The 23,085-nt window shown below is 36.7% G+C and overlaps 2 protein-coding genes across 2 annotated transcripts; one reads left to right on the forward strand and one right to left on the reverse strand.

The window, feature by feature from the left end:
* The first annotated feature begins 4,336 nt into the window (after positions 1-4,336).
* On the forward strand, positions 4,337-11,002 carry cdc42ep1a (CDC42 effector protein (Rho GTPase binding) 1a). Its single transcript, XM_046854025.1, has 3 exons — positions 4,337-4,529; positions 6,567-9,008; positions 10,241-11,002. Exons 2-3 carry the CDS (start codon positions 8,555-8,557, stop codon positions 10,840-10,842), a joined length of 1,056 nt encoding a protein of 351 aa, XP_046709981.1. The 5' UTR covers positions 4,337-4,529; positions 6,567-8,554; the 3' UTR covers positions 10,843-11,002.
* A 671-nt stretch (positions 11,003-11,673) lies between these two features.
* On the reverse strand, positions 11,674-21,501 carry sh3bp1 (SH3-domain binding protein 1). The gene is made up of 18 exons (XM_046854024.1): positions 21,285-21,501; positions 17,425-17,467; positions 17,177-17,281; positions 16,929-17,005; positions 16,600-16,711; positions 16,426-16,502; positions 16,258-16,345; positions 15,699-15,767; positions 15,526-15,616; positions 14,706-14,842; positions 14,314-14,422; positions 14,064-14,145; positions 13,882-13,962; positions 13,690-13,803; positions 13,468-13,565; positions 13,266-13,380; positions 12,796-13,115; positions 11,674-12,691 (listed from the first exon to the last, which is right to left on the reverse strand). The coding sequence occupies exons 1-18, from the start codon at positions 21,329-21,331 to the stop codon at positions 12,336-12,338; spliced, it is 2,121 nt and encodes a 706-aa protein (XP_046709980.1). The 5' UTR covers positions 21,332-21,501; the 3' UTR covers positions 11,674-12,335.
* Between the last annotated feature and the right edge of the window lie 1,584 nt (positions 21,502-23,085).

A 23,085-nucleotide genomic window follows, 5' to 3' on the forward strand; every position in this document is an offset into this window, starting at 1 on the left:
CCCAAAGACATGTTTCGAGTGCCTAAATGTCCAGTTTTATTGTACTTGTGCCCACTGTAGTCTTAGACTTATTTTATTAGCCCACAGAAGTGGAACCCAATGTGTCTTCTGCTGTTGCAGCCTATCCACCTCAAGGTTTGATTCGCTCTGCACTCTGGGATGTTCTTCTGCTCACTATGGTTGTAAAGAATGTTTTCTTTATTGCTCCAGCCTCCCTGCAGCTCAAACTAGTCAGGCAATTCTTCTCCGAGCTCTTTCATCAAAAATGCGTTTTTGCCTGCAGAGAAAGAGAAGAAAGGACATTTTGTCTGTGTGAGGATAGGCATGGAGCACAGTTATAAATAGGCCAAAAAGTCATAATGCATCATTTCTCACAGCTCTGGAGATACAGAACTTTGACCATATTTTTTTTTCATATTTTTTATTTTACACTGATAATTAAGTAGACAAATAACATAAGATCTTCACCCAATGTTATTGCATCAACAGATTCAGGATTAGGGAGATGTCCAGCTTTGTCCATAGGATAAGTAGCCAATTCAAATCCCATCCTGAATGGCCACAACTTTCAACCAGAGCTACTTGGATACCAGCTGAATAGCAGAGGCTGCTGGAGCCCCACTGTTCTTTATTTTAAAAAAAGAATTTAAAAAAACTCATCTTGTTATTTTTATCCATATTGGAAGACGCCAGCCATGACTCTTAGTCGAATGTTTATGTAATATGTGTGCATGTGCCGCTTTTCCTGTTGGAGCCTCACACCAGCAAGGGCCTAGCCTCGCTATTGTCTATTGTCCACCAACTGAGCCTTGCTTCCTGACAGGCCAGAATTCACGGAAATGGGAATGCAGTCCAAACACATTCCTTGAGTTACACCCCCACCCCTGTCTCATTGCACCCCACCATCCAAGAAGCATAGTGCTCAAAGAGGGTTCACTCCCAACAGGATGTTAATTAGCGACATACTCTTCAGGAAGTCAGGGAGGGAGCAGGTGGAAATGGGGACAGATAGACTGAGGATTCACTACTCAAGCACATAAGCCTTTACTGATGTCTGCTCATTATTTTTGGTTTAAATTACACACTTTCATTGTTGAAAAGTCTTAAAGTTTAACAATTCCATCCTCCCCACATCAACTGGTTTTACCACTTTCCTTCTCTGATGGAAACATCTGGCTTTTATAATCCAAATGTACACTGCTCTCCAGTTGCTAATGGAACTTAAATAGGAGGCCTGGCATAACAATTAAACAAATATTTGCTTTTTATGAGAAAATTCATGAAGGGGAATATGAAACAAAGATTTATGTTAGTTGTTTCTTTTAAAGCCAGAAGGTGATTGATCATTATAATCAATTAAAAACACAAGCATTAATGTCAACATTCCCAAAAATTTCTAATGGACCATGGTGCCCATGCATTACACACATACATCCACAGCAGATACGTTTTGCTATATATGCTGTACTCTGAACTAAAAAGGAAATGTCGATCAGGAAACAGCCTTTAAAAACACAAGTCTGCTAAGATTTTCAGCAAGCTAATAATTCACAACAATGACCCCAAAGCCATCTTTCATTTTACAGCCTGCAAACAATGAGCAGTCCTGAATATGTGCTGAATATGTTAAACCTGAAACAAAAGAGGTAAACATTGCAAACATAATATTCAAATATGATTTTGTAGCTGTACATGCAACATTTCTACAGAGCAAATATTATTATATAATAATTATATAACATTTTAAATTTTGGTATGCCATTTTTTTATTTTTCCTTCATTTAAGTTGCACATAAACTGTGGCCCTTCCCTGTGTAAATGCTAAAGTGGTTTGAAATATATCAAAGCAATTTATTGAACAGCCTTTTTTCCTTTAGGAAAAATATCGGTTGGCAACCTAACCCAAGTTACAATCCCCCCACCCCTTGCCCTTCCGATATCTCTTTTTTCTGTTTTTTAAATGTATGACTTCATAATAAATCAGTTTCTGTCTAATTAAGACATACATGCTACTCATGAAAATATCCTGAATGTAACATTTTTAAGGAGCACTACCTAATTTCAATATGTACTGTCTACCAGTTTAAACCTAGTTGTAAGCCAGATGCACAGTAGTACTCACATGTACATAAAGAACACAGATTCAATATTTCCACTAATGCACAGCCTTTAGTGTCCTTTATGATTTGAGCAGTTGTTTTCTCACTTTCTACAGTAATGGTTCTCTCATCATACTCAGGAAATGATACCATGATCCATATCTGCACAAAGAGATGCGGGTATAGTCTAAACACAGAGAGAGCACAGAGACACAGTCTCGCCTGGTGTATAGTCACCAGGCATGGATGTCAGCCATATTCACACAAACATCTGAAGCAGCTTTATTATCGCCCCAGTTACTGATCAAGAGGCAACACAGAGTGAAAGAGGGTCAGACAAAGCATCAGTAACTGGAGAAAAGAACAAAGCAGACAAACAAACTCAGCATAAGGCAATAAAATGTTTGAATACATTAAATACTGGCTTTTTAAAAAATAAGCGACACACCGTTTAACCAAGGCAAGAACCAAATGCGGAAATTATACCCAGATCATTTAAAAATTAATTGGTTTCTCAAAGGCCTTTTTCACAATATGTAAAAACAGTTGCAAGCATGCTTTAATGACTTTATATGTGTTTGAGAGTTTTTCAAGTGAACTGTGGCATTATAAAGTTCAGCATGCAGTGTTTGTTGTCCCAATCCTCATTACAAAGTAATGCTGCACAGAGTCAGCCCCAGGACATCCATCAACCTTGAGCTTAATAAACATTTCCATGATAAGCAAAAAGTTCAACACTGGATTGGTTCCCTTTTGGCTCTCTTCACAGCACAGGAATCACAGCTAAGGGGCCTGAATACCAGCGGTTTCTGTGTAAGGGGACTGCAAAGAAAAAAACCTAAGAAAAAAGTTATTCAAAAGAATAAATGTGTGCAATGACCAGTGGTTAAGTAAAAATTCCTGGCTGTTTTAATTATTTGTAAAAGCTCAGCAAATGGAAAAACATCCTTTAATTATGAAGGAATTAGAGACGAATTATAGAAGCACATTAAATGAGATCTGTGAGGACCAAGAAAGACACATGGATGGATCCTTAAACTTGTGAAAAAGGAAGAAAGAATACAGGGTAAGATTGATTGTGGAAAGTCAATGTGTAGAGCACAAAGGCTAAAATGTAATCTGGCCTCCCTTTGGGGACCAACATCTGAACCTTTTCCAAAAGCTACACGCTTTTTCTTAGCAAATAGCTGGCATGCTTGAAGGGAAGCATTTTTACTATTAGAAGCTCTAGTATAGGCTGCTTCAGTGAACATAAATAACAAACACAAATCCTGTGATTCATACAGAATTGAATCCACTGATTGTACAGATATCATTATCTCGTTACTTTGCATGAATCATCATCATCAACCACAACAAAAATCCTTTAGGAAAAGGTATTGAATTAAACCACGATTAAACATTTTAGCTTGTGTCCATGTATCTGTTGTAGTAAAAGCAATCTTCCTGTGAATAAGTTTGAAAGATATACACTGTCCCAAATAAATCACTGTGAATAACCTATATCTACATTTTAATTATGATAACAATGTTAGTTTAATGTAAGGAAGAGTATAGGCAAGGTTTTATACTATTATAATTATTCATTAGCATTCAGAAAGATTCTCTTGGACAATTAAAAATGGTTCTGAATAAAACTTTACCCTCTCCCTATAAGAAAGAGTTCAAACTAGAACCTTTTTAGAAATCTAGTGAAAAATTTTGGGAAAAAAACTGAATCAATTTTGAAACTGCATATAGACAAATATACAGAGACTTGACTGATATAATTCTTATTCTATAGTTTATACTGTAAATGTAAGATTGATTTCACTGTATTGTATTTTAGGATATTGATATTGGCTGATACTAAAGGTTTCAGTGTGGAAAAGTATACGGTGGTATTAAGCCATTCAAGGAGAAACTCCTATAGGGAAAAAAGGTTTCCATTTTGAGATGAAATCACTCATCAACTTAATCTGGCAAAAAATAATTTATAATGGACCTTTGAAAAACCTGAAATTTCAACTGAATTATAAACTTGTCGAAACTTTTACCTAACTCTTTAGATGTTAATTTAACACTTGTAGGGGTTTATGGACAAACTGATACTGAGCTGCTGCAGTCTGTTGCTAAAATAAGGGATTTTCCTCAGTCCCAGATAAAATCCCACCCCTTTTGTCCATAGTCCAAATACACCCACTAGTTGAGCAGGCAGCAGACTGCTGCCTGTAATGCTGTGTGTGTGTGTGTGTGTGTGTGTGTGTGTGTGTGTGTGTGCGCGTGTGTGAGAATCGAATTGCTAGTGGTGTATGCTGCCCATGTTCACCAGAGCAGAGGCTGCCTCAGTGTGGAAAAGTTACAGACGTAAAGCTCCAGACTGGAATATACCAAAAACATGGAATAAAATCTAATCTAATCCTAAATGTCTAATGAACTATCCTTTATCAGGTAAGTTGCCATAGATAATTAAGATACCTGTTTTATTAATTAAATAATGCTGTACTAATTTTCACAGTATTTGGCATGGTTCAGAGGAAACCAGTATTGTAAATAATCTGCCAAAATCTGTCTTAAAACACAATCAAAAAGATTTATGTTGATTTTTAGGTTGCTACTCAATAATAAATTTGTAATATGTTTCCTAATCGCTTTCTTGAACTGATCTATAATTTTCTCTCTTACATGCTATTGTCATACTGTAAAAAAAAAAAAACTATATGAACTAGTAAGCCTGGTTACAATTTTAGAGTTGCACAACATATTATTGGTTAATCACTGTTGTTGAAATACAATACTTTTGCAATGGCATTATTGCAGGAGGCCTTAGTGTGTGAAAGATCCCATATGGGATTTCCCATTGTGTGAATCCTGACCCATTTCAATGTGAATCTGTGTGAGTTGTTATTAGTCATTGCATTGTGCCATTATGTCAGATAGTCGTTGCAGTATTCACTTTAAACATTACTATTTCCTCCACCAATGTGCTGGGTGGCATGTGCACACCATTTTTTTACACTGACTTGTAGCAGTTTCCATACATTTCTGTTACATAAATCAGGTTATGAAGAAAATAATTACAGAAGAAAAAAATGATTATATAATTTATTAAGTAAACAAATCATTAAAGAGAACTTTTTATACATGCAAACTAATAAATTGTTCTGCTTGAGATTGAAAAAAAAATATTTTTTTGGTCCTCGATTCAATATCAAATGAATATAATATAATTAAAATAGTATTCTATTTGTATTATAGACTCTTTTAATAGTTTAATATAAAAAACAACAACGGGCATTACATATTCCATTTCAATCTACCAACTAAAGGAGCATTAAGAAGGACAGTATATACTGATCATTTAATATATTTTTATATATTTTTAGAGATGCATATTATATGGGGTTTTTGTGCAGACGTAACCATTTCCTTTTAGTTATTTTGTTAAAGAAATGTGCTAGGTTAGAGTTAGGTTTTTATGAATAAAAGGTCTCATTAGAAGGGTAGTGAAAACAATACATCCATTTTCGGACAGTGAGGCATTTAATGTAGTGATATGCTAAATTGATTTAGACTCTTCTTGAGTCATTGTAAAAATGTGCCTTGTTTTTGGCGCCAGTCTATTCATTGAAATCAAAGTGACTAAGAGGGCAAGAGACATAGGTCAGTGTATGAAGATAAATGAGTCATTCTTTTGCATGTTTGTCCACCTGGTCAACTCAGTTACAAAGTAACATGGCCCCCATGAGAGAGTATGTGTGTTATTTGTAGAGTTAAGGAAGAAAAGAGACAAAAGGAAATTATGTAGTTTGGAGTACAGTATAGAAAAAATAGAGATGAGCCTAAAATACCAGTAATGTAAATCATTTAATTTCCAGTTAATAGGATTGTGTTTATCAGGTCGGAGGATATATTTGCATCAATCTAATATCCATACACTGGCAGCTTCATGTTTCTTTTTTTAGAGAGAATGAGCAGACAAACCCAAATGTGTTTTCAATCTTCAATGTAGACACTCTTCAGGCTAGTGATATTATTCTTAGGAATGTGTTCACACACACACACACACACACACACGGGTCCCATTATTCTTTGGTTTCAGAAGTTTACGTGCATCTCCCTAATGTATCCACTTTCCATCTGGTTTCTAGAGCACAACTGGTCCTGTATGGTCTCAATTTTTGAATGTATTGCATCATGAGGTTTATGAGGTGCATGAGTTCTGCAACCTATGTGGCATCTATTCACTTCATGTCACCTCAGTGCCCATTGGCAGTAAATCCAACAGTAAAAATCCTCATTTGGCATTCAAATTTTACTTTTTTATTTAAAAAATACATGAGCAATAACACAAAACTCATGTGTCACACACTATGTGTAACTTGCACATACATCACTCTGAAACATAATAATGAACATTAATTTTTTTGCTTAGATTATAACCGTTGTATTTCACAAGAATCTTTCTTTTATTCTATTTTATTGCAGGACAGTGATTTTCAAGTCACCCCTCCACACAGCCATAAAGCCAAATGGATTGAAGGAGCCAGAGGGCTTTGAAGAGGGGAGATACCTGACAAACAGCTGATCTCTGCCTGACTCTTGTGCAGATTATTACTCTTATTTCTTTGTGTCCCAAAGTATTTTTTTAACTAATGGTCTGACATTTGTGAAGAGCAGACAAGTGAATCTGTAAATTCTGGAGCAGTGTATCAAGAAAAGAACAGAACATGGTAAAAATAAACCTCTGGTTATGGCTCGAAGAGTAATAAAGAAGACTAGGGTGGTCTGTACTCAGTGTGTTGTGCTGGCCCACTCTTGAGAATACACATCGGCAAGAGACAGGACAAAGGTTACTGAGTGGATCAGGATTGAGGAAATACACAGTCTGACTAATTAGGCATGAATATTATTTCTTTATTTAAAAAAAAAAAAAGAAACATTTTAATAATTTCATACAGATGTTATGCTCTGGCTCAGTTGCATTTTAATGCTTCACTGCTTTGTTAGGATTCATGCCTATGGGTGGATAAGACAAGAGGTTTCCATGGACAACAGCATAGATTCTTTGTTAATCCAGACTTGAATTATACTTAGTATACCACAAACAGAAGGATTGTTGAGTACTTCAGGCTAAATAGAACAGCATACCTGTAACCAAGCTGATCTGTTCTCCATATGAGGACATGAGACCTACGGCTAAGCAGGAAAAGAAAAAATTACTGCTCTTAAAAGAGAAGTCTGTTAAAATAAAACACCAACAAATGGTGCATGGGCAAGAACAAACTAAAGGCTGGTTGGAAGTTGACGTCATGCATTTGGAGCACTGTAATAACTCATTAATGGAGTCAAACTAACATGTGTGGGAAGCCAGTCTCAGTGGAAAGCTCATAAAATAGACAGGCCTGTAAATGTGTCCTACTTTGTCAAAATATTTAAAAAACAATGACCATTACAAATTCCATATCAAGCTAACAACAGAAGAACATTAAAGCAGGCAGTGAATTTTAAGGTTGTGAGTAAGTGTTTTTTGATGTGATTCAGCTCCTCTTATTGGTTTTGATGTTAAATATTCACAAACAGGGTCTGGACATTGTAAATAGAATTTTTTTCTGAGGTTGTCAGCAGTTAAGAAACTACTTTTTTTTTTTTTTTTTTTAAAAGGCCTTTGCATACATATTGTAAATTAATGACCAGGACACTGTCCAGTTCTCCCTTTGACTTAAGGTCCTTGAACGAGAAGTTGCATTTTTGGTGGAAGAGAAGTGGACTTTAGCCTGGAGGATTTGGCACAGAACGTAACTTAGTTTTCAGAGCATAAAATCAGGAGAAACATGCAATTATTTGTGTAGCCAAGCGCTACCCACTCATACCACATGCACCACGTCACTTTCTTTTTTTGCAAAAACGAAGTTTGCAGATATTTTCTTAACATTTGATCTTCCTCAACTCGCAGCAACGGAAAGTTTCAAACTCACGAATGGAATATATGGATCCAATCCTAAACCACAAAGATCTCTGCAGCCGAAGTTGGATTTATTTCTGAACTTGTGTTTTCTAAACCAAAAACCCAAAACAACTGTGCATCCCAGTTTCTCTGACCACATATGCATCTGAGGTTTCCAGGAATTGGGGGCATGAGTATTTTCATCTCACATTATCTCAGTGCATACATTTTGGATATGGACAGAAACCAGGGGCAAAAAAATCTTTGTGTGCATACTTATGGAAAATCTGCTCTAAGGAACATTTAACTCAACCTGCATTTTTTTTTTATAGAAGCCCTAAGCTATGCATCATTTTGCATGAATGGTAATGTGTGGATAATTTCCTGTCGAGCTAGGCCAGATTTTTTAACTGCATAGGACACGCAAAAAACTCACTGGAGCACCAAGTATTTTAGTTGGAATACTAACAATCTGAGATCTTGTTGTGTTTTCCTGTGGTTTTATTGTAAGCTCTGAAAAACAGCAGTCATGAACTTGGGCAAATTGTCTGGGCTGAAGAGCCTGGTTTCTCACTCCTCAGGGAGGCGGCGCTTTAAGGGTGATCTGACTCCAGATATGATTAGCCCTCCGCTGGGAGACTTCCGCCACACCATGCATGTGGGCCGCGGGGGAGATGTGTTTGGCGACACCTCCTTCCTCAGTAATCATGGTGGTGCAGGAAACAACAGTGATGGAGACTCAATCACTGCCTCAGAGAAGAGCGAGGGCTTCTTCTCTCGCACTTTACGGCATGTCCGCAAAACTCCAGATCGGCCGAGAGGGGGTTCCAGAGACCTGTCCCCTCCACCTCCACCCATCTCCCCTATCATAAAAAATGCAATCTCCCTCCCTCGCTTGGATATGGATTCCCCCAATGGCTGCCCGGTGAAAGTGCTGTTTCCCAGCACACCCAAACAACCTGAAGACAGCACTTATTCATATGGTAAGATCAATATATGTCACACCAGGGCCCCATTTGTCAAATGCTTCATAAAGTTAACATGCTTTATATGCTGCAGTGCTATTGAAAAACTCAAAGTCCAGTTCTTTTGTTGAAACATATTTCACAATGACATTGGAACTAATGCTGAAACTGATTTTTTTGTTTTCAAATATTTGTAGCTTGATTATGCATCTTATTTAACCAAAATTGGTGTATTCCAGTGCTTAAAATGTTTATGGTGATTTTTGTCCTTTCATTATTTCACTCAGCAGTAATACTGCTAAAACATGTTGCAAAATACTGTAGCAAAGGCCAGACACCTGAATTCCAATGTTATGATATACACACCTCAGCTACACCTCTTTGTCTGACCTACCTGGCCTATATCAGATAAACAGGTACAACTGAGTGCCCCCAGAAAAAGGCAGTTTGCTATCTAATGTCCCAACGCTGCTGTTAAGTTACTATGTTTTTTTTTTATCATGCACTTTATCAAGAGATTCTAATCTGATGGGGATTCTGCACACTGAGTTCTCACTCTCTAATTCTTCTAAAGAAATACCAGAAGTGTTAATAGGAGAACAATTGAACAAAAGAGACTGTCTAATGGCTGTCATAGTAGATGTGTTGAATGTTTAAGCAAACAATATACAGTCCAAATTTCAAGTTATGCTTTCCTTTTTTATTTCGAATCTGATACTCAAATCTGACATATTTCAATGCACATGAATCTTAGTGTTTATGTGCTACAATCAGAAATTTGCTGAATTAACCTTAAACCTTAATTAAAGCTCTAAAGCATTGTGAGGATAAGTCCTCTTTTTCTGTTAGAATGAGTGTTTAGTGAGACATTAGCTATAGTAAATGACGAATCTTGTGCTGCAGTACTTTTGGGAAGCTCGGCCCATTCACATCACATTGTATTTTCATTTGTAATTGTATTTAACTTAAATTCTATGCACCTGATGGGCATTTACGTTAGCTTTTCCTTAATTTGTATAATGAGTTCACATGGAACAATTAAAATGGTTACTTATGCTAACCAAATTAGATGTTCATTTAGTTAAATTTGTTGAGAGGCCAGTACTGTATAAAGAATAAAGTATGGCATAAAGTCGTTTACTCCTTAGTGCCATCTTCTGGAAAAGGAGAAATAAAATTCATATAGAAAAGTTTTGCACTTTTGCTCATGCCAATTCCCACATCTCTCTGCTTTTTCTACCTGTCTATAGGTCTGGAGTCTGGTTTTGTCACATTGCCCAGGCTGTCACGCTCAGAGAGGCCTGTGCAAAGCGCAACTCCTTCATCTTGCTCTGCTGAGTTAAAGCTTGGCTCTCTCACAAATTTGCCGCACACCCTCACTGTCCCAGAATCCCTTAGCCCCTCTGATTCCATGACCTCCTTCACTGTCGACCTCGGCCCTTCGCTCATGTCAGAAGTTTTTGCCATGTTTGATAGGCCCAGTGCTGAAACTAATTGCAACCATGAAGTGGAGTGCAAACCTGAGCCATGGGCCAATAATGACACTGCAATGACTGCAAAAACCTCTTTGGTGGATTCACTTTTGAGAGAGGATTCAGCGGGCCGGAGTCATCTTTATGGAGTAGAGTGGGGGAGTGGGGATGTGATGAATGGGAAATCCCTAAAACCGGTTATGGTTGGTGATCTTGTGCGCTCCTACACTGCTGAGGAACACGGCATGGAGGCTAAAAGGTTCCAGGAGGCTGCAGATGTGCTGGCCAGACATTATGGCAGTGGAACAAACAGGAAAACTGACACTCAAAGAAGACAACCTTACACTTGCCCTGATGAGGAGGAAGAGATCAAGGTCTAGGCCTGAAAGACAAACAACCACAAACTATACATTTCATGTGCCAAATGGGGAAGAGGTTTATAAAAATATGAAAATTGTAAGAGAACAAAAACAAACAAAAAAACAAACAAACAAAAAACACTAATAACCAAGCTTCTCTCTTCCTTTATGTTTATAATCTTTTGAAATAAGAGCAGCACAGGACATGAAGGTGTAAAATGCAGATGAATGATACTGAATTCTTTGGTAATGTGTCACTGTGGAAAGTTTTTGTTGTGTCTGCTGGATGCTTTATTATGTTTTTAGCTTAGATGTGGAAATGAAATCTGTATTATGAGTGTTTGTGACAATCAAAGAACAAATTGACCTCATCGCTCTTGTTTTCCTATATTTGAATATGAGCAATATAAACATTAATCCCAGAGTCCAAACAGGACAAATCCTGTTAAGGCAGCTTTCTGCCTGTGCATAAACAGTTACACGGACAGTATATACATTAAGCAATATGTTCAACAAAATAAACTAGTGGTACAGTATATAGAATATTTACGCCAGCACTCCTGTTTGTTTGTTTCATTATTTTACTACACATAATTCTCTGTGTATACTCTGTGGCTCTAATTGCCCACGTTATACATAAGCCTTATTACAGACATACAACATTATTTTATGTGGGAAACAGATGTCATATTATTATGAAATGCATAAAAGTACTCATATGCAGTTTAATACTCTGATATATGAAAAATACTGACAAGGCAAAAATTCTATTTAATAGTACTGCATTCTTTCAGTTCATAATTTTGTTTATTAATCATTAAATATCCTATGAATTAAAAAACACTCGACAGGTTTTGTGATGAAAAAGGTTTTATACGATATTTTGTGACACATTAAAGCTGTAGATTATCACAGCTAATGTGACATTTTGTATGATTTTGTTTTATATATATTGTGACAGAGGAGTTGACTTCTCAATCATGTGATCTATATTGTGTATATATATATATATATATATATATATATATATATATATATATATATATATATATATATATGTAAATGTGTTCCTTAGCACAGGAAGTCTGCGCATTACTAATGTACCTTATAAACAATACAAATAATATCTAATAAAAAAAGGACATAAAACAAACATTACAATACTATTTACATGTGTCCTTATATATTTCTTGCTGCTGTACTACAGAGAAAAAACCCCCAGCTTGCTGAGGACATTGTAAGTGCATACGTCACTGCTGTTAGCACACAAAGATGAAACCAAAGGAAGTGAGATTTCTCTTTGTGTTATATTTGCACCTACAGGAACCTATTGGGGAATGCCAATCTGTAGATTAAGGTTTCACAAAGCTACAGAGAATGTGACAGTGCAAATAATAAGAGGAGCCAACTAAAAGACTTAAAGCATGATGTACACCAAATTATCAAATTAATTTTTCAAAACATAGATTATAGTTAATCAGTATAAAGGCAAATGCAGGCTCACTGCACTGGGCTCACTGGGCTGGTGATGAGATCTGCTTGGGCAGGGATGGAGGTGGAAGTGGAGGAGGCACTTTGGGTCTCTTGCTTACACCCTTTCTCTGAGGACCTATATCAGGTGGAGGAGCTGAAGGAACAGGAGGAGCTAAAGGAACAGAAGCTGAAAGACCAGGAGGGACTGAAGAAACAGGAGGAGCTTGGGGTTTGGCTGAAGGCTGCATCTGTGCCTCAGAGATTGTGGGCATGGCCAGTGGAAAATTTCTTGGCAGACCTCCGGCCTCGTTCATGGGAGGAACTGGGGTTTTGGGTTTGCTGTAGCTTACAACAGAATCTTTATTAATTGGCCTGTGCTGAACGAACGACCTTCTTGCTGTAAAGACAAAGTAAAAGATTGATATTGGATAAGTATTTTGAAAAAAGTGCATGTTATCCAGGCTTAATGCAGAGGGTTAATGTTAATGCAAAACATCATACGTTTGAAAGGAGTGGTGATCTTCAGTGTGGCCTCAAAAGAATGAAGAAGCTGCTCTGAGCCATCCTCTGAAGAGTTGTTTGCCTTCAACTGAATTGGATTCTGTGTCTGAGATTGAGACTTTGCTTGAAGCTGAGATCGAGGCTGTGGTTGAGGAAAAGACTTGGGCTGATTTTCACCAGGAGCTACATTTGAACTAGAAGCCTGAGCAGATGGTGGACTAGCTGGGGCAGGACTGCTATTTTCACAAATTGTTGCACCACGATTCATTGGAGCAGATTTTATATTTAAATCTGCACCATAGTTTTCAAATTGAGATACACTGGGTGGGATAGAAAAGAAGCATGTATTGTAATTTAAACACTGTATATATAAATATAGATAAGAGAATTTTTTAATGAAGCTGAGCTAACTGAAACATGAGTTATTGCTTTTAATATTACATTAAAGAAAAGCCAGATGTAAACATTACCTGTCAGTTTTTGAGACAGACGCAGTTGGAGAGGGGGGGTGGACAGTGTCTAATGGGGACTTCTGAGGTAAAGAAGGAGACAGTGCTGGGAATTCTGGAATTTCAAAATCAACATCTGGAAAACATTATAGTTTGTAAGCGGTCAAGGGACACTGATGCAGAAATCTTACATTAATCTTTCATCCATACACGTCTACAGTACCTTCAGGGAATAGGCTCTTGGAGTATTGTATGAGGGGTTCTATCACTGTCACAACCTGGACTGAAGAGGCAGAAGCCATGTCTAGCAGAGACGTCTCTCTGCAAAATAGTAAAAAAAATCAGAAATTATCAAAGATCATTAGTGCATGCAAAATTAAAAGCTAATAAAATAAATGAGTAGATAATCCCTGAAAATGTGTTTGTGTCTCTATGTTATACTAACCCTTCAATACGAGGCCACAGTAGGTTAGGTCCAAGCACAATGGCAATGTTACTAGGAGTCATCCTGTTAACTGCCTGGTGTTCTGACAAACATGCTAGAAACTGGATAAGGTATCTGAGGCAGGAAGAGGTTTTAAATTTTATTGTTTAAATGTAATGCCATTCACCAAATAAAATATTCAGCAACACCCACCGAAGATTACTGTAGTTTTCTGATGGGAGTTTTTTTAATACAGATCGAAACCGCTCCAATTTGTCATCCATTTCTTTTTCACTTAAAAGACAGAATTGAAAACACAACGTAAATAACTCATCTTGTTTTGGATATTACCATTAAATATTCACATATTCACAATTTTCCTTTCAAAGTTTTACCCTGCTGCTGCAAACCATTCATTATACAGTTCAAATGTCATGAGAGGTTCTGGCAGCTCTCTCAAGTAAGATTTCAGTGCACCTGTAAGAAAATGTGACAAAAAAGTGTTTTGTAATAGGCCTCCAGCCTCCACAAGCCATATCAGATATATCATACACATATCTAGGATCTCTAAGAGTATTTTATAGAACTCATATATTTGTGTATTTCAAATTTTGCCAGATATATATATATTTTTTGGTCTCTTACCTGCAACAGCATGAGGGTCATTAAACTCAGCCTGATCAACCGTCCCTGCTTCAAGACTGCTTTTCAGCCTCTTTACCACAGAAGCAGCAGCTGCCAGCCTAAACAAGCCCTAGAAAGAGCCATTAAGTGTTCATAACAGGTCATATGGAAATAGATGAAGCATCCATAAATGCTAGTGCTACTTTGAAGGTTTCAGTTTAGATCTGCCTGAGTGCAGGCATGTTTATCATGTGGTCAGTCATATGTAGGGGAAACGCTTCACTGTAGCTAAAACTGGAAGATATCACAGGTCTAATTTTTTTAAAACCTTTAAATAAAAAAAACTTAGATCATTGCCCATTGCTTTTTTGTGCAGCTTTAGCATTTGTGTTGTAGGTGTTCCAGTGTCTCACCTCTTCTCTGAGTGCTGTCTTCAGCAGCATGTTAACACACACCTGAATGGGTTCAGCAATCTCTTGGCCACAGCTCTCAAGGTGGGAGAGCAGAGGCTCACCATACATTTTTCTTACTGAGACACCCACCTGGGGTTCTGTTTTGCAAATACACACACATACACACAAACACATAAACACACTTTTTTAAGTCCTAAGGTTACAAGCTTAAATGGGTGCTGGTCCATTTATGGCTTCGTAGGCAAGCATCAGTGTTTAAAATCTGATGTGGGCAGCTACAGGAAATCAGTGGTTAAAATGAAATGGAGCAAAAAAGAGTTTCCCCTTTAGAACCTCTTTAACAAGCCAAAAACTTTCTCTAATCAAAGATCCAAAAGGAATTGCTATTTCGTAAAGTTTGGATGCTTTTGTGTAGATATATGCCTGCAGATATCACATATGTAGCATTTGTTGCATCTGCCATTGCCGTAATAATTGTGAAATATACGAATACACTTATAGAAAAAAAATTGTCAAATAAAGCACCCTAAGCAATTCGTAATGTTGTGCTTCTGGGTGAAGCATTAATAGTTGTAGGTAGAATTCTACAATGGAGAGTGTCCCTTTCAAAAAATGTAGACAAACCCTTTAAAATATTCACGCCTCAACTACCTCAAGCACCATTGAGGAAGCCCATTCATGTAAGATAGTAACACATGCCAAAACCTAAAGTGATTCTAACAAAAAAAACTAAGAAATAAAACACTACATAAATACAATGAAAAACAATCAAGAACCATAGGGAAAGCCTTCACTTAAATGGTATTTCATTACTCCTTACCTGTTTGGTTTTGGTTTTCCTTGAGTTCACTGATATTTTTGTTCAAGGATTCATAGGAGAATTTGTGGTATTCAGCTTGTAGCTCTAAGAGCTAAAGGGAGATCACAGTAAGAAATCTAGCTCCAACAGAATATTTGTGTTCATACCAGCTTTACTGGAGATAATATACTCACACGCATAAAATAATTGGCATATTCATCTTCTTTCCTGGAGAAGTGGTAAAGATCAGCTGAATACTGATCCTATAAAATAAAAACATGGTCAGTACAATCTATAAATGGCAATAGCATTCATCCACTTGGGCAGTGGTCCCCAACCCCTGGGCCGCGGACCGGCACCGGTCCGTGGGTCATTTGGTACCGGGCCGCACAGAAAGAATACATAACTTACATTTTTTCTGTTTTATTTATTATCTGTATCTATTATCTGTATCCTATTACGTTGTTTTATTTTGGAAAATTACCGGATTTTCTCCACCACATCTGTCTATGAATACAGTGAATTCACGATTATTAATTTATGTAGAAAATACCAGTTTTTATGCCGGTCATATCATTTTATTTTGTTGTATTTATCCGCCACACCTTAAAGGCCAGACCGTGAAAAATATTGCCTGACATTAAACCGGTCCTTGAAAATATTGTTCGACATTAATCACCGGATTCTGTGGCGCAAAAAAGGTTGGGGACCACTGGACTTGGGTATAAAATCAAAGCAGATTCAAATTTATACCTTGATTGACTCCAGTTTCCTCCAGGCTTCCTCCACTTCCTCCCTCAATCCATCCTGCTTAGCCTGGGGAGCTGTACTCCCTTGAGCTCTGAGAACAAATGTAATATTTAGGCCAGAGTCCAAGGTCAATTATTCTATTAAAACAACTTACTAAACATTAGCACATACCTGGTTCGAGCATTGTGCCAATCTGTTGTCAGTTTCGCAAACATCTTTTTGTTCTTCAAAATCTCTGGAAGGTCTTCCTAATAATATAAAATAAGATAAAGTGTGTTCTTAATGCTTCTGACCTCAGTGGATGAAATATGAGAAAAAAGATGGTAGAGATGCATATGCAGTTACCTCACTAAGTTTATTTAGAGGCTCCAGAACATCTTTTTCCAGCTTCACTTCAAAGTCTGCTAATGTTTGTGCCAGAATGTTTTGTATAAAGCAGCACATTTCTAGAACTCTCCTGTAAAAAGGTACAACCAGCTGTGGTTAAGGAATCAAAATCTAGCTTTTTTCTCTCACAAGCCAAACAATTTCCAAGATTCACAGATATACTCAGTTTGGATCTTAGTAGAAAGCTATTAGATGTAGTGAAGTAGCAGGAAGTTAAAAAATAAATGTGCGATAATCTACAGTATGTATGGAATGTATGTTTGGAAAGTCGGACCATAAACTCTCACCTAATAGAGGATTCTCCATCAAAATCTTTAAAACTCTCAGCCATACTGACAGAGAGTAACATGAGGGGGAGTTTTTTCTAAAAGATATAGAAGGAGAAAATGAAAAAAGTGGCATATAAAAGGCAGGATTAACAAATGTAAATAATGTTTTTTGGAGTTTTTGGTATGAGGCAGTCAAATATTTTTTAAAAGCCTTTATTGTTTGAATTCAGGTATGGGAAGACAGAAATAGAGAAGGCAAGGATCACCATTCGTTTCTCTGAGTCCAGCCCCTGCTGACTCTGCAAACAACCGACCAGCTTCTTATGGATGATCTGAGCTGCTTTCCTGGTTGGTTCCACACGTTGCTCCACCTCCACAGAGCCACAAGCACACTTAGCAACTAAGCTTGCACACAGTAACTTTATGAAAGGGTGTGTACTGCTGCTGGTATGCAGCTAATGCAGTCTAAAGAAAGCAACTCAAAGTAACTCATGAAGCTGTCAAAATGACTCACCAAAACCAGATCCTCAGTGAGAAGGTCAGTTGCATCTTGTGCCCTAAAATAGGAACAGTGCTTATAGTAGTAATAATAATAATAATATTATTATTATCATCATCATTATTATTATTATTATTATTAATAATAATAATAATAATAATAATAATAATTCAACCAAAATCTTTACAAAATGTCAACCCTAAAACACCACTGTTGCAGCTACATTCACCAGTCCAATCTACAAGTCCAGTAAATATCAAGAGTTGTTTATGATCCAGCCTTACCACATTCCTAATTTTTAGCACTTCTCTGGGTTTCACAATATGTACTGAGTAACTTATCAGTAATATTATTTATCATATTTAATATGAATGAGTAAATCATTAAGTAGTATTTCATCAAACAAAACCACACAATAGTTTGATTTAAGACACAGTAATGTTCTCAGGGGTCACTGGGTTAAATACAATGCTTGAAGGTTAACGTATACCACACGTTTATATTCAGATAAGTTTAGATCTTGCACTCTCTTTTTTTTTAGAATAGATGGGATAGTGAATAGACTTGAAACTCATAGCACAATTTAGGAACATAATCCAAAGTATTAAATTCGAAAATGATGTACTGGAGCAAATTCAGTTTTTTTCCTGAAATGTATTTCCACAGAAGAAGTGTACGGGGCTGTATTTTTTGTATTTGTGTCTGTGCTCAATATATGTATCTGTATTAGTACAAAAAATGTGGTGTCAATAACCTACCAATAACCTACCAGGGGGTTATTGATTTTCCCCACTAAAAGGAAAAACTTATGGATTCTGTAAAAATAAATACTTTTTAGTTCACAAAATATAACTTTGAATGACAATATGCAGAACATTATTTAATTACTTTATATTTAATCTATTATCTATATTACTTGAGTTCATAACTGGTCTCAACCTGCCAGCCTGTGAATTTTTCTGAAAAACTTTCTATCTATTCTCTTTTTTTCTATATTGCATGGATAAAAGAGCAGACCATCAACATCTATATCTACATCACTTCCCCATTTTGCTAGAAAGTTGTATAGATTTTCACACAATCACTGGAACCCGTACCTGTTCCAGCATGACAGTACCTTTGAGCACAAAGTAAACTCCATGATTTTTGTTTGTCCCATGAGCATTATTTGTGCACCTACACACAGGGCCGTGCACAGACCTTTTGAGGGGCATGTGCTGAAACTGAAAAAGGGCACCCCCCTCCCTTTTTTTATATCAAGATTATTTAGTAACACCACCAAAAAAAGGGCACTTCGGAGTGTAAGGGCAAAAAGGGCATGTGCTCTGCACAGGTTGAGCCCTACCTGTGCACGTGCCTGCCTACACAATATAAAAGTTAAAGTATCTTACTACACTTCCACAGCCCTCTTTTGTTCCATAAAATTAATTCTAATTAGAACATCATACTGTAGTTCCTATTCATATCTGTATTTATATCTGTATGGAACACATTATCAGTTCTATTTTCTATTACGCATATAAGCCAAAGGGTTGTGTTAAAATGTTAATAATAACTTTTCTTTTTCTGGAATTTCTGGAACATTTTTGGAATTTATTTCATTTTTATGTTTTTTTTTATTATTATTTAAACGGAAACAGTTCAATAAACATAGTAACATATTTAAAGACCTTCAACACTAATAAACAATAAACATAACCCATAGACATCCTGGTTAAACATCATAAACCCAACATATATATTCCTTAATAGTCTATTATATTGTGGTTCCAAAGGACATTTAACTGTACAAGGCTTATCCGTTTATTTTATTTTTCAATTAAAAAAAAAGACTTTTCTGTATTATCAATGCATGATTATTAACACATTAACATCATTAAAACATAATTATTTTCACTAATAAATAAGGTGAAAGTAAGACATGGCTATATGACTGAAATGAGAAAATATGGTGCACAATTTTGTATGTGCAGTTTAAAGTTGTTTCAGTCTACTAAAATGTAAGTCCTAAAATTAGAGATTGAAGTGTGTTGTGGTTAAAAAGCAGGCCAAAGAGAATAGCGAGGGGGAGGGAGAATGCAGAGACTGTAAGCTGCAACACATGTGGGCATACTAATGGCAATATCATTTCATTCTGCCATCAGTGTTATAGGGCAGATTTATGACTTACACCAGAGTAGCCCTATATAGGCCTATAGATCACGCCATATATGAGAAGATAAATTAGTACTAGCTTCATGTCTCTCATTAGAGATCACTTAATAGCGATATTGGGCATTGAACTAATTCGTACTCAATGTACTAGAAGTTTCACTGAACTACATATTTAACAATAAAACTGCATTAATTAAGCAGAACATGTTTTCTGTTTATTTATTATTTCAAATATTATGAAATCATAAATGAGAGGGACCAGGGCAAATGTAATTTTTTATATGACAATTGTAATAATGTAACATTTATTTTCGGTCCCCAGCCCTTAATTAAGCTTGATTTCTGTCCGTTTATAGGAGAAAGTTTGTGCACCTCAGCTTACACTATATGGAGGCTCCAATAAGCATTTCGGTTAGCTTGCCATTAGACACAATAAACAGAGTTTGTACCTCTAAACCAGCAGAACTGCTGTGCATCAAGTCTTATACAACAAATGCAAAATGACATGAACTGTGACACTTCAGAAATTATTGAGATCTAACTGACATCAGAAGCTACGAGCAACACAATATATAAGTACAAAACATGAGTGCAAGTGAAACCACAGACACACAAAGGATACCACTCCCTGTTTATATGAAAATGCTGCTTGCACCACAGGTGCTCTCACCAATTTTTTTGCTACTGTACATCTTTCTGTTTAATCAGTCAAATGCAGATGGGTAAAAGGAGCTAGTCTGATGGTCTAAAATACAGAAATTATCTTCCTCTAAATGGTTATAGGTTTCTCTTTGACATCTAAGATGAATATAATACAGTACATCAATCCATCTTCAATATTTATATACTTAAATGAATGGGCACATGGATATTTAGCGTAACAGGATGATTGGATAGGTTTATGGTGCTTGCTTAGTGATATTTTATATGAAATAGCTAAAAGAATTCATGCTAAAAACATGTAGTATTCGTGTTATTACTGATGGATATTAATGGAGAAATCTACAGCTACACACAGACTTCATTATTGACGGACACGTTGTTCCTCTTTAAACCTGTAGACGTTTTGTTGAAGTATTGAATAACAGTTCTAACATCAGTTAGCAGGATGTAAAATGCACCATTTTCTTTGCACCTTGCGCACACTGCAGCCTACACAAGCGCTGCATTAACACCCAAACACATCATATTTCACTCTAGTACATAGGCCAACTACAGCTGTTACTAAGTTGCATGAAAACAAAAACTATTTGATAATGTTTTTATCTGTTTAAAGAATCTATGAATGTTGGTTTCCTCTTTTTACTCTCTGGGAAATTTAGGGGCAGACTTAGTTATGCAAAAGAGCCCAAAATTCGAATAACTAAAAAAAAATACAACCATGACTTTTTAGTCAACCGTAAAAAAAGATATGAATGACCGCATGTCAATCGAAAAACTTCCTTCTACACATTTTGTCATCGACTCAGTCAAAATACATTTTCTGGTCAAAACATTTCGAACAACAAACATTTTCTGGCCCAAACATTTAAATCAAATTGAACCTTTTGGCCAAAACATCTCATGCTGCTTATCATTTTGATAAATTTAGAGGACGAGGACAATGTCAAGCTGCAATGCACGATACTTTTTCAACAAAACAAGCAACAGTAAACTAGAGACTAAAAAGACACAACATAACACTAAACATTATCATTAGACACCCACACGAAAGTACTTACTTCCCCACATTTCCAAACTGCTTTAAGAGGCTAAATTGCTTTAGCATGGTTATGATGGTTTGCTGTTCTTCCAACCACCTTGTTCTTTTTCTTATTCTCAGGTCAAAATCAATTTCATTTGAAGGCTGATATGTCCATGTGATTTATGTGAAATGGAAAACAATATGTGTTAAGTTCCCTACTTGACGCTCTTGACCAAACTCTCAAATGCACACGCCTCAAGTTCAAAAAGAGGAAGTTAAAGCATGCATACAGGGAAGGAGTTCTATGCATCACGCTGTGAAACTCTTTCAGTCATAAAATGCTACAGTGAAAACAGAACTGTGATCAGTAAATTCATCACCAATGGGTGCATACCTTTTACATAACAAGCTCTGTTTCATATGTTTTATGGTCCTAACAGATATATCTGACTTACTGACAGATAAATAATGCTATTAGAGAGTTACATTGTGCCCAGCCAAACTTGCTACTGATTGGATTAGTTAAAAATTGCATTATTTGTATTGCATTACCTAAAATGCAACACTTCATATGGCTGCAATCAGAGTGGCTGTCACTCATAACCTCAGTCAGTTTAGACAGACTAAACACTTTAATTTGGAGCACTACATTTTGAGCACTTAAAATGTATGGTACATTATTTGTATATATTACAATACATATTACAATATGTATCATAACACTATAATACATAATTCATTCTGAAGCACCTAATTGCCAGGAACATTATTGACTGGCAAAATATAAGTAGCCACAAAACCAGAAATGATGTAATTTGCAATACTGATGTAAAAGATGATATTTCATGGGAACGATAACACAAGAATCTTTTTGTCGAATTCATCTGTGGGCCTTAAGTTCAGAGCAGAATTTCTAAGCAAAACTGCCACCTAGTGGTCAAATGAGAGAAACACCATTTGGAAATATATCCAATTTGTGCCAAATCAAATATGCGGATCACGAAAGAGAATTCATACCGGATCGGTCGAGGCCCGGGTTACCAACGACCGCCACAGGTATCGTTAGCCAACAGGGTACCGGTGGGAATTGGGCTACTGTTGGTTGATGCAGGAGAAGGAACGGAGGAAGACATCTACAGAGACAGCAGGAAAAGGAGAAGTGTAGGAGAGGGGAGGTTCGGTTTGGTACATTAAATGTTGGTACTATGACTGGTAAAGGGAGAGAGGTAGCTGATATGATGGAGAGGAGAAAGGTAGATATGTTGTGTGTTCAGGAGACCAAGTGGAAAGGGAGTAAGGCCAGGAAAATTGGAGGTTGGTTAAAACTGTTTTATCATGGTGTGGATGGAAAGAGAAATGGTGTAGGGGTGATTCTGAAGGAAGAGTACAGTAATAGTGTAGTGGAGGTGAAGAGAGTTTTTGATAGGGTGATGAATGTGAAGCTGGAAGTTGAAGGGGTGATGATAAATGTCATCAGTGCTTATGCTCCACAAGTCGGCTGTGAGATAAAGGATAAGGAAAAATTCTGGAGTGAGTTGGATGAAGTGGTAGCTGGTGTACCTAGAAATGAAAGATGTTTGGGGCAGACTTTAATGGGCATGTAGGTGAAGGGAACAGAGGTGATGAGGAGTTGATGGGTAGGTATGGTCTTGGTCTAGGAAGGTGGAGGGGCTGGATGATTGGGCAACCACCGCAGAAGTGATAAGGGAGACAGCTAGAAAGGTACTTGGTGTGACATCTGTGACATCTGGAAATGTGGTATGGAATGAGGAAGTACAGGAGAGCATAAGGAAAAAGAATTGGGATCAAAAGAGTGATGTGAAAAGTAGGCAGGAGTA

Source organism: Silurus meridionalis, chromosome 7, assembly GCF_014805685.1.
Source record: "Silurus meridionalis isolate SWU-2019-XX chromosome 7, ASM1480568v1, whole genome shotgun sequence".
Taxonomy (NCBI): domain Eukaryota; kingdom Metazoa; phylum Chordata; class Actinopteri; order Siluriformes; family Siluridae; genus Silurus; species Silurus meridionalis.